At 41.3% G+C, this 13,142-nt stretch overlaps 1 protein-coding gene across 1 annotated transcript; it reads left to right on the top strand.

Annotated features, from left to right (window-relative positions):
• Window positions 1-431: 431 nt before the first annotated feature.
• On the top strand, window positions 432-11,101 carry jam3a (junctional adhesion molecule 3a). The gene is made up of 9 exons (XM_062385129.1): window positions 432-601; window positions 7,255-7,326; window positions 7,419-7,532; window positions 7,747-7,899; window positions 8,461-8,663; window positions 9,154-9,253; window positions 9,570-9,699; window positions 9,811-9,862; window positions 9,956-11,101. The coding sequence occupies exons 1-9, from the start codon at window positions 553-555 to the stop codon at window positions 9,989-9,991; spliced, it is 909 nt and encodes a 302-aa protein (XP_062241113.1). The 5' UTR covers window positions 432-552; the 3' UTR covers window positions 9,992-11,101.
• The last annotated feature ends 2,041 nt before the right edge of the window (window positions 11,102-13,142 follow it).

Raw genomic sequence — 13,142 nt, 5'->3', positions numbered from 1 at the left:
TAGATAGATAGATAGATAGATAGATAGATAGATAGATAGATAGATAGAACGATAGAACGATAGAACGATAGATAGAACGATAGATAGATAGATATATAGATAGACAGATAGACAGACAGATAGACAGATTAAGATATATAGATAGATAGATAGATAGATAGATAGATAGATAGATAGATAGATAGATAGAGAGATAGATAGAGAGCTAGATAGATAGATAGATAGATAGATAGATAGATAGATAGATAGATAGATAGATAGATAGATAGATAGATAGATAGATAGATAGATAGATAGATAGATAGATAGATAGATAATGTTAGAGATAGAGGAGGAGGAGACCCCATCAGGGGCCCCGCCTCCTGCCTGACAGACAGCACTGAGGGCCCGCCCCCCTCCCGCTTGTAGCTATGGAAACTCGTGGATGGCAGCATCCAGCAGTCGGCTGCTCCGCTCCTCTGCACCCTCCCGCCGCTGCTCCTCCTCCTGCTCGAACCTCCGAGCTGCTCACTGACTCCGAGGCGCCGGGACCGAGGGACCAGAGGCAGCAAGATGGCGATCGCGCGGCTGGTGGCTTGTTTCGCTCTCTGCACGAGTCTGGGTGAGTCGGTTGATCCTCTGTTCTGCGTCAGGATAGAAGGTGTCCGTGAAGTTGCTGATCCGGAGCCGTCGGTGCTACAGACGGAACAGACGCTAGCTCGGACACAAACAGGCTGCTGCTCGTCAGTGAGCCGTCAGGTGCTGCCCGGTGTTCGTGACGCTTTTTTCTACTGTAATGTCACCGACACGCTTTTTATTCTTATCTAACGTTAAAGCGCGTGTGTCAGTTACAACCGTCGGTGAGCGTATTCTGAGAGCAGCTCACACTCAAGGCAGCGATAAGCGTCTCTTTAACGTCTCTGCTGAATGAACCTGTGAGGGAAGAGCCTCGATGTGAGTGTGTGTGTCAATGGAGGCTCGTTCCTCAGAGGACGAATAGAGCCAGCGTGTCTTTGAGGGACGCACGGAGACATGTCCCGTGTGTCCGGACACGAAGGGGACAAGACACATAACAAATCCCAGGCCAGTGTGTGTGTGTCCGGGAGAGTCTCAGATATAACATGTGTGTTTGTCAACGCTGCAGCTCCATGTGCCATGATGCATTGATGGGGCAAGTTAAACAGGCATTACAAGCTGCAACCAACAACAACAACAATAATAATAATAATAATAACTTAAACAGGTGCTTTACGATTAACAATAAAAAACTTTCATAATAAGAATACAGATATTAAAAGCATGGACATCACACGATTAAAGCTTTTTTTTTTTGAAGAGATGTTAATGGGTAACCGGATCTTTAAGTCTAATCCAATGGCTTTATTTATAAGTATTATATATTATGTAAGAACAATTTCTCACTTAACAGCCGGATTAATAACCCCTGGAACAAACTCCCACTGACCCCCACCACCACCACCACTACACACAATGGTTTCATGAAGATTAGAAATTAGTCAACAGCTCATCAATGTGAATATTTGCAGGTGAATCTAATGTTAAAGATTCTTTTTTTTTTATAAACAGTCCAGGACAAAGCCCACAACTTTCAGTAATGAAGAGTTCACTGTGTCTGATGAGAGTTGTTTCATTGCTTAATTAGCACAAACAGTTGATATATAGTGAACCCAGGGTGTAAGTCTCCTGTCTAAAGTAAATGGATTCATAATTTGCAATAAGCATCACAACATGTTAATGAACAAGTAAGAATTTGTTGGTTTCCTGTAAATGTTTAATACTTAAAGGTTTCTACAGCAGCCTACAGGATCAGGTCAGATTAAAAATATAAATATTAACCCTGATATGTCATGAACCCGTTAGAACTGGTGCCTGGTCAGAATGTGAAGTCACATCATGTGCGGACCATTTGGTTCGGGTTGCAACTAAGGATTATTTTCATTATTGATCTTCTATTAACTGCCATCCATTATGTTGAGTCATCTATTATTTGTTGGTGTTTTAAAGGTCACTCTTTAACAGTCGGGTTGTATTTGATTGAGATTTTAAAAGATATAAAGATATTTAGAGTTTTGTTTAGAGTATTTCGAGTTTTGTGATATATAATATCTCACATTTTAGAAAACCTGAACAAAAGGCACATTTTTGATTGTGAAAGTACTCGGATGATTTATCAGTTATCAAAACATTTGCTGGTCAATCATCTGTCGATCAAATAATCTATAAATGGATTCAACTCTACTCTCGGTCACAACTAATAAAACCTGAAAAATCAAAGGTCATCTTTCCAACCAGCTCCCGTCCACGAGTAACATTGTGCACTGACCTTCTGGGGATCACGTGGTGATTGGTGGCGGTGGGCGGGGGGGGGGGGGTGTTGTCAGTGCCGCAGGTCGAGGCCGTCAGTTGAAAACGTCCTCGGTCATGGTGAGGCCGCTCAGCAGAGGTGACACGTCTCGTGGCGGCTGCCCTTAAACCCAGCTGGAGCTTTTGAGTTGATCAATGTAGCGGATGCTGAGCGATGTGCTGCGTCCAGCCTGGTGTGCGTTTGCTGTGAGGTCATCACCGCTGCCGCCGCCGCCGAGCGACTTTCGTGGAGTGGGTCGGTTGGACCACCAAAAATGCATCAGTAAAGGCTGAACTTTTGACCCAGGTCTTCTGCAGAGTGTGGATCAAATGACTAAGAGAAGGCCGACAGGCAGCGCTCGCTCTAATGAGGCCGTTGACACTGCTCTGGTGCTGAATCAGGTCCGACCTCATCGCTCAGAAGTACAGCAGCAGTCCTGTTTTGAGACTCATATTAATAAATGAATGGAAAGTTCTGTCCTTAAGTTTCCGTCTGTCTTTAGGGGTGAATAATGAGGAGGAATCAGAATTAGCATTCTTTAATTCATGCTTCATGTAATTAGGACACAGCGGAGCAGAAAGTTGAATTATTAAATTTAAATTAAGTCCTTGTTGCCTCCTTCCTCGAGTTATTTTTGGAGAAAGAAGTCAGTGAAAAAATGTGAGACAGAATTTCCCACAGAGCAAAATAAGAATCGCTTGAATGAGTCATTTATAACAATGAAGACAAATCGTCACATCTGCTGGAATGAGACTCATTGGTAGTTTTGTGTTTTAAATGACTTAAGTGAGTAATGAGTTATCAGCGTCAAATGAAACCTTTCCTTTTCTACACCATTTTGTCAAATGAAAATATTTTGGTTGTTTATTGCACATTACCCCCGAAACATTCTGCCTGATGTATTTGTTCAATTGATGTATTTGTTCAATTCAAGACTTCGTGCAGTCTGATGCGTCAGTGGCACTGCAGAGATTAAATCTACCGGAGCGACATTACCTCTCGGTCTCTAGTCAGAGTGGGATCCTGCAGTGTTGAGAGTTTTTTTCTGTGCACAGGCGTCTTTAGAAAACACAAGAGTAAAGTACAGTTCACGTGTCTCTTTCTTATATCGCTCAATTATTTATGACAACATGACTGTCTCCCTCTAATCTACTGGAGTGATTAATTGTTCTTACACGCTCACTCCACCATGCTGTGAATCCCACCGGTCCCTGTCCTCACTCCACTCCCCCTCTGCCCGCAGCTAACTCTGCCTTTAGCATATTTGCAGCAGACTGCACTGGAATGTCTGGGAAGCTGGCTTTTTATAGATGCACTGGATCAACAACTTTTTGTTGCAGGGATGGGGATGGGTGGTTGTTTTTCACATTTAGCCCATAAGAGGATTTCAGAATGTGGCTAGTTAGGAGCGTGTTTCCCTCAGAACGGGCTCTAGACCTGGATTGTCTCTGAGTTACAATAGCAGGGGGATTATAATCCAGCCTCTGTTCGCTTTCCAGCAGACGATGGGATTATTTTCATAATTTAAAAAATATTGTCTTCTCCCCAGCCTACATTGTGTCACTGGGGGTCCAAGCCTGGCCGTATGAATGCTTTTATTCTAAGCCTGTATTAGTAATTAGCTGCACATTGTCTTGTTAATCGTCTGTGGTTCCCACGGCCTAGTTTTGTTTTGTTTGGATAAACCTTCACTAGAAATCATGTTAATACAGTCTGGTTGGTACTGATTTTGGATGTTGCTTCTCCTTGTATCTACTCAGTCCTCTGTCGACTACCTCTAGAGTATACTGTGTTAAATTCTGCAGAAAATAAGACAGAAATGTGTTTTTGTTCATTTTTGGCCAAATGGACGCGGGGGAGGTCACATGCAGCAAAGGTCTCCTCCACGACCTTTTATCAGTGTTCCAGAGAGCTTTACAAAAACAAACAGACTGGGACGCTTGAGACACTGTCATGTCGCAATCCCGGAAATAACGAGTTCTAATGCATTATTAGAACTCTGGGGGGGGGGGGATTGCGACATGACAGTGTCTCATGCGTACGAGTCCGTTTGTTTTTTGTTCGATGGTCAATATCTCACAGAGTTTCAGTTTTCCTTTTGTTCCTGAAAACGTGTCCCTTCAACCCCCCCCCCCCCCCAGCTCCTGTCTGTTTTATATGCATATGTCAAGGGTGCGTTTGCTGGACGAGCACTTTCCGTGTCTCTCAGGATGTCCAGTCACAGTTGGGGTAAAAATAGCTCTTGATGCACAGGGTGGGAAAGTCAGCAACAGGGACGGAAGCTGAGACCTGGGAGTCAGATCTCATCAGTGTCTGCAGCTGCGCCTGTATGACTGGAACGCCTCGGCAGGACCCATGTTTGAGCATCGGCTACACGCCTGCTCCCGATGGCTCCGAGTCACACACGGCACATCTCAGGGTCACTTGTGTGCTCACAGGGCCGCTCCGGAGAGATACCTCAGAGTGGCTCCCAGTGCCTCGGGCCCACAGGAGCAGATTCCCCTGCTGCACTCGGAGCCCGATGACTGTTATTGTCTACGTTGTGCTTCATACGCAACCCTTCACATGACCCCACAGGGAGGCCTGCATTACACAGCGTGGGCTCTATTAGTTACATGTATACCCAGTAATTACGACATTTGGAGGCGTCACAGACACAGTAGGTTGAGTGTAGGGCAGCAACATGCTTATTTGTTCCCAGCATTTAAAACCAAACACACGGTTGAGTCATGGGTACATCTGAAATTATAATTTTCCACATTTTGCCTAATTTATTGTTGTGGTCCCCCGCCTTCCCACGACTCTCTAATTTAACGCTCAACTTGGCTTTCTACATGGCCCCGTTTTTTACTGAACTTGTGAATTACGCCTCTTGTTATTTTAATGTGACATTTACAAAATAACACTGATTGCTTTAAGGAGTTCACCCAAGCACGGAACTTCAAATAAGTGTATGTCATGTGTTGTTTGAGCCAGGGGGCATGACGTTGTGATGATGTTGATTAAATATGTTAAGAACGGAAGCACAGTCCCACTGTTGCGTTAAGTCTGTTCCTTTGCATTTGCTTTGTTTGGGGGAATTTCTATAAATTATTTATTCACCGTAGCTCAGAGTATCTTAGCGTCACAATTTAGTGAAGCAAGAAGCCCTTGTATCTTGTAATGTCTTAGGGCATATGTGGCTTTTAAACAACCGTTTGGCCCAAATCTGTTATATAACAATGTAAAAATTGCACAACCCTTCCACAGAGCTCACATTTCAATATGGTATAACAACGCACACTGGACCAAAAATCTGTAAATATTATTTACAGAAATAAAATGGTGGCACTTTGCTCTAGCGGGTGATGCATCGTTGACTGCTCCCAGGTATTAGTCAGAGATGTTTCATCGCCCAAACACGAGTGAGATCTCGTGTCCCTCTGATGCAAATGCTTACATCTAAAAAAAGAAAACAAGCATCATCCTCAACGTTGCACGAGATAGATTGTCCCCAACTATGTTTCTTTTCTGGTAACTTTACTGTGTCATAATTAAATGAGGATTTGTGAATGGTAGGATATTTTTGGATATACACGTACTTGCTATGAGGAACAGAAGATGTCTTACAGTTTCATCCTTTTAATTTGGGAGGTCTAGCAAAATAGGTTGACATGCTGTTAAGGGCAGACCATTCACTGCTGCATCATCGCCTCCTTTCACCCTCTGTCTGAAACACTCATTTTCGCTGTTGGCCCAAAAAAAGCCCAGTCTGCTCTGGTTGGTCACTGGCCCCGCTCTTTCTGTGATTGGTCATCTGCTTAAAGAGCGTGTCAGAAATGTCACAGTCCGAACCCAGAGGCTTCCTGATCAGCTGCAAAACACTGCTGTAGCAATGGTAACAATGGCGATGGGTCTGCAGAGCCAGTTCGGGTCAGATTAGCTGGAAGGTGGTCATGTGATGCTTTATAGAGGCATTAAAAAAGGCTGGGATGCAAACAAGGTGTTTCAGCATCTTTTTCTGTGGGAGAGATGGACCCCGTGTACCAATGACTTTGGCCTTTAACAGATCTTTTACAGGCACAACACAATAAAGAAAATGGAAAAACCTGAAAAACACAATATGGACGCTATCAGATTAATCAGCCTCGAGCTACAGTTAGTCTTTACATAAATACTCAAGTCCCTCTTGATTTCTTATGTTTTTTCTCACTAATTGAAACAAAACGTGTGTGGACTAGAAAAGGTTCCTCAGTGTACAGTTTTTTTGCTGATTGTTTGTGTTCTGCTGCATTGGCCTGAGGGCAGCACACAGAGGGACTGTGCATGAAAACCTTCCTACACAGGCTCTTCAGTATGCGCGGTGTGACAACCTCAAAGAAAAAAGGCTGAGAGGCTGAGAGTCAGCACTTTAACCTCAGTCGGGCTTTCAGTCCAAACACAGTGTGCTGGAGGAAAATCGAAACAATAGATCTGTTTTACTGCCCACGTATTTACCGATACCACTGTATTAATATTTCATTGCAGTAATTTAACTTTTAAAACCTGCTCTCACTTGCAATGAACCATCGCCAACTAAATTATTTACCATTTAACCACTACACAAGAACAAAATCAAATATTGAAGTCTGAATATTTGTACTCCGAGTCAGTTTATTCTAAAACACCATGGGCAGTACACATCAAATCTTTAAAACTTACACTCTTTGCCCCCAGGTTATAATCCTCTTAAACACAAGTGGGAATTAATTAATAAGATACGTTTGCCCTAAATCGAATCCCAAGCCTCTCACACTCTCTTAGTTTCTAAATTTATCTGTCTAATCCTCTTTTTATTAGGCAACATGCCCACTAGATAATGTGTGCTAATGCCTGTGAATGCTGTCAGCTTTACTCATTTGGTGTCTTTTTTTTCTTCTTTTTCTCCACAGGTCAAATTCCATCATCAGCCGGGGTTACCCTTCGAACCACGGACAAGATTGTGTGGGCAAATGAGTTTGAGCGTAAGTTTTTGTAAAATCTCTCGAACCTATTTGTGCCAAAGTAGCTTTTCTCTCCCTGACTCCTGCCTGCATGCTCTCTGTTTCCTCCACAGCCATCGAACTGACCTGTTTAATAGAGTCCATCTCCACAAACAACCCAAGGATTGAATGGAAAAAGATTAAAAACGGGGTCCCCAGTTATGTGTACTTCCAAAACAAGATATCAGGTAAACCGTTCAGAAAGTCTCTTATTTAAAAGAACCATATCCGCCTGCAGAGCACGGAGTGGAAACACAGTGTCTCAGGACTCAGAGCTCAGATTGAATGAATGGTACCTTGAAAGAAGTTGGCAGCGGATTCTGTTCTTTGCTCTGTGGAGAGTCACACTGTGTATTTGAATGAGGGATTGTTAAGTGTTTTTTTTTCCTCTTCCCTTTGAAGGGGACTTGGAGCAGAGAGCTCAGCTCAGAGAACCAGCCAACATTCTGATCTTCAACTCCACTCGCTCTGACACGGCAGAGTACCGCTGCGAGGTGGCCGCCATCGACGATCAGAGGGACTTTGATGAGATACTTATAAGTCTCGCAGTGAGAGGTGCGGAGGGCCGACACTGGGTTCAGATACCCACCACTCATGGTTGCACCACATCTAGAATTACATTATGGTTTGATAACAGATGATGAAAAAATTACACTGCACCTCAAAAATCTAAAATGTAGTTGATTTTCTTTGTTTTGACATTATTATGGGATTCATATTTTATGATTTGGGTGGATAAGGCCAATTTGATAGTAATAGTTAAAGATACATTTAATGAGTAATCTTATTTAATTTTTATCACACAAATTCTATTCTATTTCTGTCTTATCGTATTACTGTATTTATCTGATGACTACCGTTATTATTGTTATCTTTATTACTTAATTAACTACTACTATTATTTTTGTTATTTATTACACAACCAAATGCGACAATAACAAATCTTTATTATTATTTATAGTATGTCCTGTACAGAGATAAGAGCATCCCCTAACCCTAACCCTAACCCTTTTTCATTTAGGTAATTTATGCATCAACTAAATAGTTAAAAACAAAAGCAGTCGGTTGTTGTTAATGTGTTGCGCCTGTTGTTGACTGCTGTGTGTCTGTGCGCAGTGAAACCCGTTGTTCCACGGTGCAGCGTGCCGGAGGCGGTCACGGTGGGAACATCAACGGAGCTGCGATGTCTGGAGAACGAGGGCTTCCCTGCTCCTCTCTACCGCTGGTTCCACAACAATGAGGAGCTCCCCCAGGATCCCAAAAACACCCCCAAGCTGCTCAACTCCTCATACAGCATCAACCCCGACACCGGAGGCCTGGTGAGACAGACAGAGATGTGTTGTTGCCCGTTATTGGTACATTTAGGACTTCTGGAAAATAGAATCTGTCTCAGTCAAGCAGGAGGAAGTATCCGACTGACCTGTTTGTGGATGAGCCTCTTCAGCATCCAGAATACTTAATGGCAGCTTATCTAATGTAAATGTGAACAGCTTAATCCAAATAAACCCATAGCCATCATATGACTAATAGCAGGATTAATCCATGTGTGTAAAGATAGCCCGTGTGGAAGCTAAAACCTAAACTGGCACATATGAAAGGAGGATAATGATGCATCCAAAGCCAAGGTGATGTGATGTGTAAATAGTTCACTTCACAAATATAACAACTGAGAAAAAGTCTTACACACAGTAAGGAATTCTACTGCATACACATCTCATGTCCTTATCATAAAGAGTAACAGAACAATTAAAGACATTAAGGATTTATGAACAGGTCGACACTGAAATATTCAAAAAAATCTCTTCACAGAAATTTCGAAGGCTGAGGAAGGAGGACGCAGGAGAGTACTACTGCCAGGCGAAGAACGACGCAGGACATGCACAGTGTCCCGTGCAAATAATGGAAGTCTGTGAGTGTTAGCGTTTTCCTGTCCACAGATTTGAAACATCCAAAGGTTTGAGGTAGTTTCTGAGACGTCTTCTGCAGATGTCCTGAGTGAAAATATGGCCTGGTGGTTTCTGTAATGTGAAAAGCAACTTCAATCAAAGACGGCTGAAAAGACGAGATGATTTTTTTTTTACTATCACTTCTCACTCAACACTTTATAAAAGCAAACAAAGCTAAATCCATTTTGTCGGTCCCTAAGCAAAAGTGTACAACTTGACCTCTTGTACTCAAAACTACAGGCACAAATTTGTTAAGATCTGATCTTTGTTCTGTGGCAGATGATATCGACATCCTTGGGATTTTCCTCAAGTGCTTCGGAGGAGTGATTGTATTCTTCTGTGTGGCTGCTTCCATGTGTCATTATCTTAGACGTGGATGCTTCAACAAAAAAGGTCACAATGAAAACAAGTGAGTATAAACCTCACCTCTGATAAGGGGCTCCTTTGTCATTCTGTCTAACGTTCAACACTATTTGAATGATTTCATTAAAATGTTATTTTGTGTATCTATTCGTTTCAGCTACAACTGGCCAGCACAGAGTGATGGTGTTGACTACGGTGATGCAGATGAGGTAAACATAATTGTTGAAAAAACATACACAGCATTTAATTTTTGTCCCATTAACTCTGGACAGGCTCATTTTCTAATTCTTATTTTTTTACAGGGCCATTTCCGCCACAAGAGTTCATTCATCATCTGACGGGGGTCGGTTCAGGGTTAGAGCTGCAGGAAAAGGATCAAATACACAAGCAAAAACCTTTGAGGTTAATTTGCAACAATGATGCTCCAGATGCTGAAGTTAGAAGTGGAACATGGCACATTATTCTCTGAGGCACATCAAAATCAGCCAACTTGCCAAAGTAATTTTTGATATAATTTGTGTGGCACTGTTTTATGGTATTTATAAAAGTAACAGCATTCTTTTATATTTTGTTAGTATTCATTTCCATTTGAAACATTTGGGGTGTAATTTTAGTTTGAGTCATTATCCAGATTTTTTCTAAATGATTGAACCATTTGAATGCAGTGATATTTGTTCCACGGTGTCGTTGCTAAAGATACTGTTCCAACAAATCCTCTTTTATAAACCTTAAACTTTTTACTGTGTACACTGCAATTGTTCTACAAATCTCCTTTACATTTTGTTCGTTCATAAGATCAGCACATTCTCTTCTCGGGTTTGTTTCACGTGGGGAAGAGGAGAAACAAGTTTTTGTATATACTGTCGTTATACAGACAAGTAGCAGACTGCAAAAAGGCTGAATAGCTAAGACTGATATGGCACAATTCATTAGCCTTTATTCTATTTACAGACGTAACAAGTAAGTGCAAGTACAGATTAACCCTTGAATTTGAGAACCATGTATCCCACTATGCTGCAAAGTCATTATAAAATATAAAAGGTGGTAAAGTATTATTTTTGAGTGCTGTTTTCTGTGTATAAGTGACCTTCTGTACTTTAATAATTATTTCTTGAGTATTGGACATATTGTCCAGTTTTGACTCGGTATTTAATGTACATAAATACAACAAATTTTGTTCTTTTGATTTTCATTCATTGCATACCATACCTTATTGTAAATATGGCAATAAAACTGTTGGTCGGAAATAAATGTACAGTATTTACTGTTCAGTGTGTTTCTGCAGTGTCAAGCCCATCAGTAATAACAGTATTATTTTAATTTCAAACATTTGTGTCAATGATTTGTGTAACAACTCAGGAACTGTTGTAAAATGTCCACTGTTCATTTGATATTAATTCTACATGTTCATGTTATTTTGTTACTATTAAATACAATTGAACTGTAAATGTTGTCTTAAAAGTTTTTTTGTTGTACATGTATGCAGGGCAGGCAAAGTATGCAGATACAGAAGTAACAGTAAGGCTCAAACACAACAGTAAACTACACACACAGAATATACAGTAGTGTTTTTTGAAAAAACTATTATACCAAACTTAATACGTCTGTTTAATGCTACTTTAATACTACACTATTTTTGTATTGTTTTAGATATCATGCACTCTACGTCAAGACATAAAGGAGTCAATAAACCTGTAACCTGTGGCTCCTAAATGGAATGAGCTCGACATCCGAACATCAGAGAGTTTACACATCTTCCGCCGCACTGCTCTTGGTTCCAGTCCTTACATACAAGGCTCTGAAGGGATTAGCAACAACAGCAGACATTAAATCAGAGGTGCAGCATTTGTAAACTACACATATTTTTAGATTTAAATTGTATGTTAATCACTTTGAGCTGCATTGAAAGGCGTTACATGAAGAAGTTTACCATCACTAATCAAATGTAAACAGGCATGTGCACAGACAGACCCCTAGTGGTGCTCAAGCACTGGCCCTTTTGCCCTTCTGCTGGAGCCCAATTTTTTCTTCATTCATCAATGGTTCATGCTGGTTGTACATCAAATTGCCCTTGAAGGATATTAAAGATTTTCTTTTATGGACAACTTTGGTTAATCACAAGCTGCACAAACCAATCCAGAGCAGCAGAGGAACCCAGCAGCCAGCAGGGGGCAGCCTCAGGACATCACAGCAGACTGTGATTCTTGTTAGGCGTCTGAAGACAAGGTTGGAAAAGTACTGGGTTATTCTCTAACAACAGTTTTTTTAAAGTATGTTAAATCATCCAGTATCTAAAAGCCAAAAATATAAAAGTAACTTTTAAGTAAGTATGTAGTAAAGTAGAAAATATTTTCTCTGCTGTTTTAGGGATAATTTGTCAATGTTATTACTTTGCTTAATTCGTCATTGCAATCATCAGGCTGTGTGGCCTAGTTGGCAAGGTGATTGCTCTCCAATAAGAAAGACCTGGGTACAAATCCCACTCTTCCCATCTTCTAGCTAGCAAAATACTGAATTCTTAAAATTGGCAGGATTTCACCTATTAATTGCTAAATATATTACACTATGTCAATTTAAATTAATTAATATAAAAACAGAACAAAATTTAATTAAAAAAAACTGTGCGCGCAATTCCTGCGCAGTTCGCTTCTGCGCAGGGCGTGCGCTTCTGTTTTGTATTATTTATTATTAATTTTAATTTTATAAACAATTTTGGCGATGGGTCCCCTTTTTTTGGTTTGAGCAACTGCCCCCAAAAATGGCTGTGCACGTGCCTGATTGTTAATGTGTAGTTTTACTCAAAGACCAAAAAACGTCTTGCACAAAGCTAAGATAAGACAAGAAGTCCTTTATTAGTCCCGCAATGGGGACAAACATGAATAGTTCACGTTCATAGTTCACCATTTAAATTCTGAACTAGTTCATAGTTCAGTTCATTTCATAGTTTTAAGGTGGAAGCTGAGAATGAAAGACTTAACTTGTTAAAGAAAACCTTATTCATCATTACTCCTTGCCTTTACTGTCAGAATCTTTATCACAGTGTGTAAAAATCCCTCAGATAATAATCTGGTGCATCGGATCTCGGATGTAGTTGCTGAGTCTGCGTCTCTGCTTTCTCTTGCCATCTGTATATGAGACCGAGAGCTGTTGCGTTGCATGTATGGCCTGCCCCTTTAAGGAAAGTTTGTAGTGTGTGACGTAGTGCACCAGGGTTTTGTGGGAAAATACGCTGAAAGTGTGTTTATAAGGAGAAGTGACGGACCACCTAGAGGGGATGCGAGTGTTGCTCCTGCTGTATATCCGAGAAATGAAGTGGCCGCATTCCAAGTAAAGAAACATCTCCTCCTCCTTCTTCACGGAGCGGTTGGGACGGCTGGTTACCGGCCAGACAGCGAGCCAAGATAACGAGTGACATTGGCGGCTCCTGGTACAGGCGACAGAGGAGACTGATCTCTCATGGACGTGACACATGCAATGAAAAACAATACA

Source organism: Platichthys flesus, chromosome 4 (assembly GCF_949316205.1).
Source record: "Platichthys flesus chromosome 4, fPlaFle2.1, whole genome shotgun sequence".
NCBI lineage: Eukaryota > Metazoa > Chordata > Actinopteri > Pleuronectiformes > Pleuronectidae > Platichthys > Platichthys flesus.
The sequence above is the reverse complement of the archived record's forward strand: the minus strand, read 5'-3'. Positions and strand labels throughout refer to the sequence as shown.

Coding starts and splice junctions, on each gene's coding strand:
- jam3a (XM_062385129.1), top strand. CDS start 553: ATGGCGATCGCGCGGCTGGTGGCTTGTTTCGCTCTCTGCACGAGTCTG. Junction 7,327..7,418: donor GTGGGCAAATGAGTTTGAGC/GTAAGTTTTTGT, acceptor TTTCCTCCACAG/CCATCGAACTGACCTGTTTA. Junction 7,900..8,460: donor TATAAGTCTCGCAGTGAGAG/GTGCGGAGGGCC, acceptor GTCTGTGCGCAG/TGAAACCCGTTGTTCCACGG.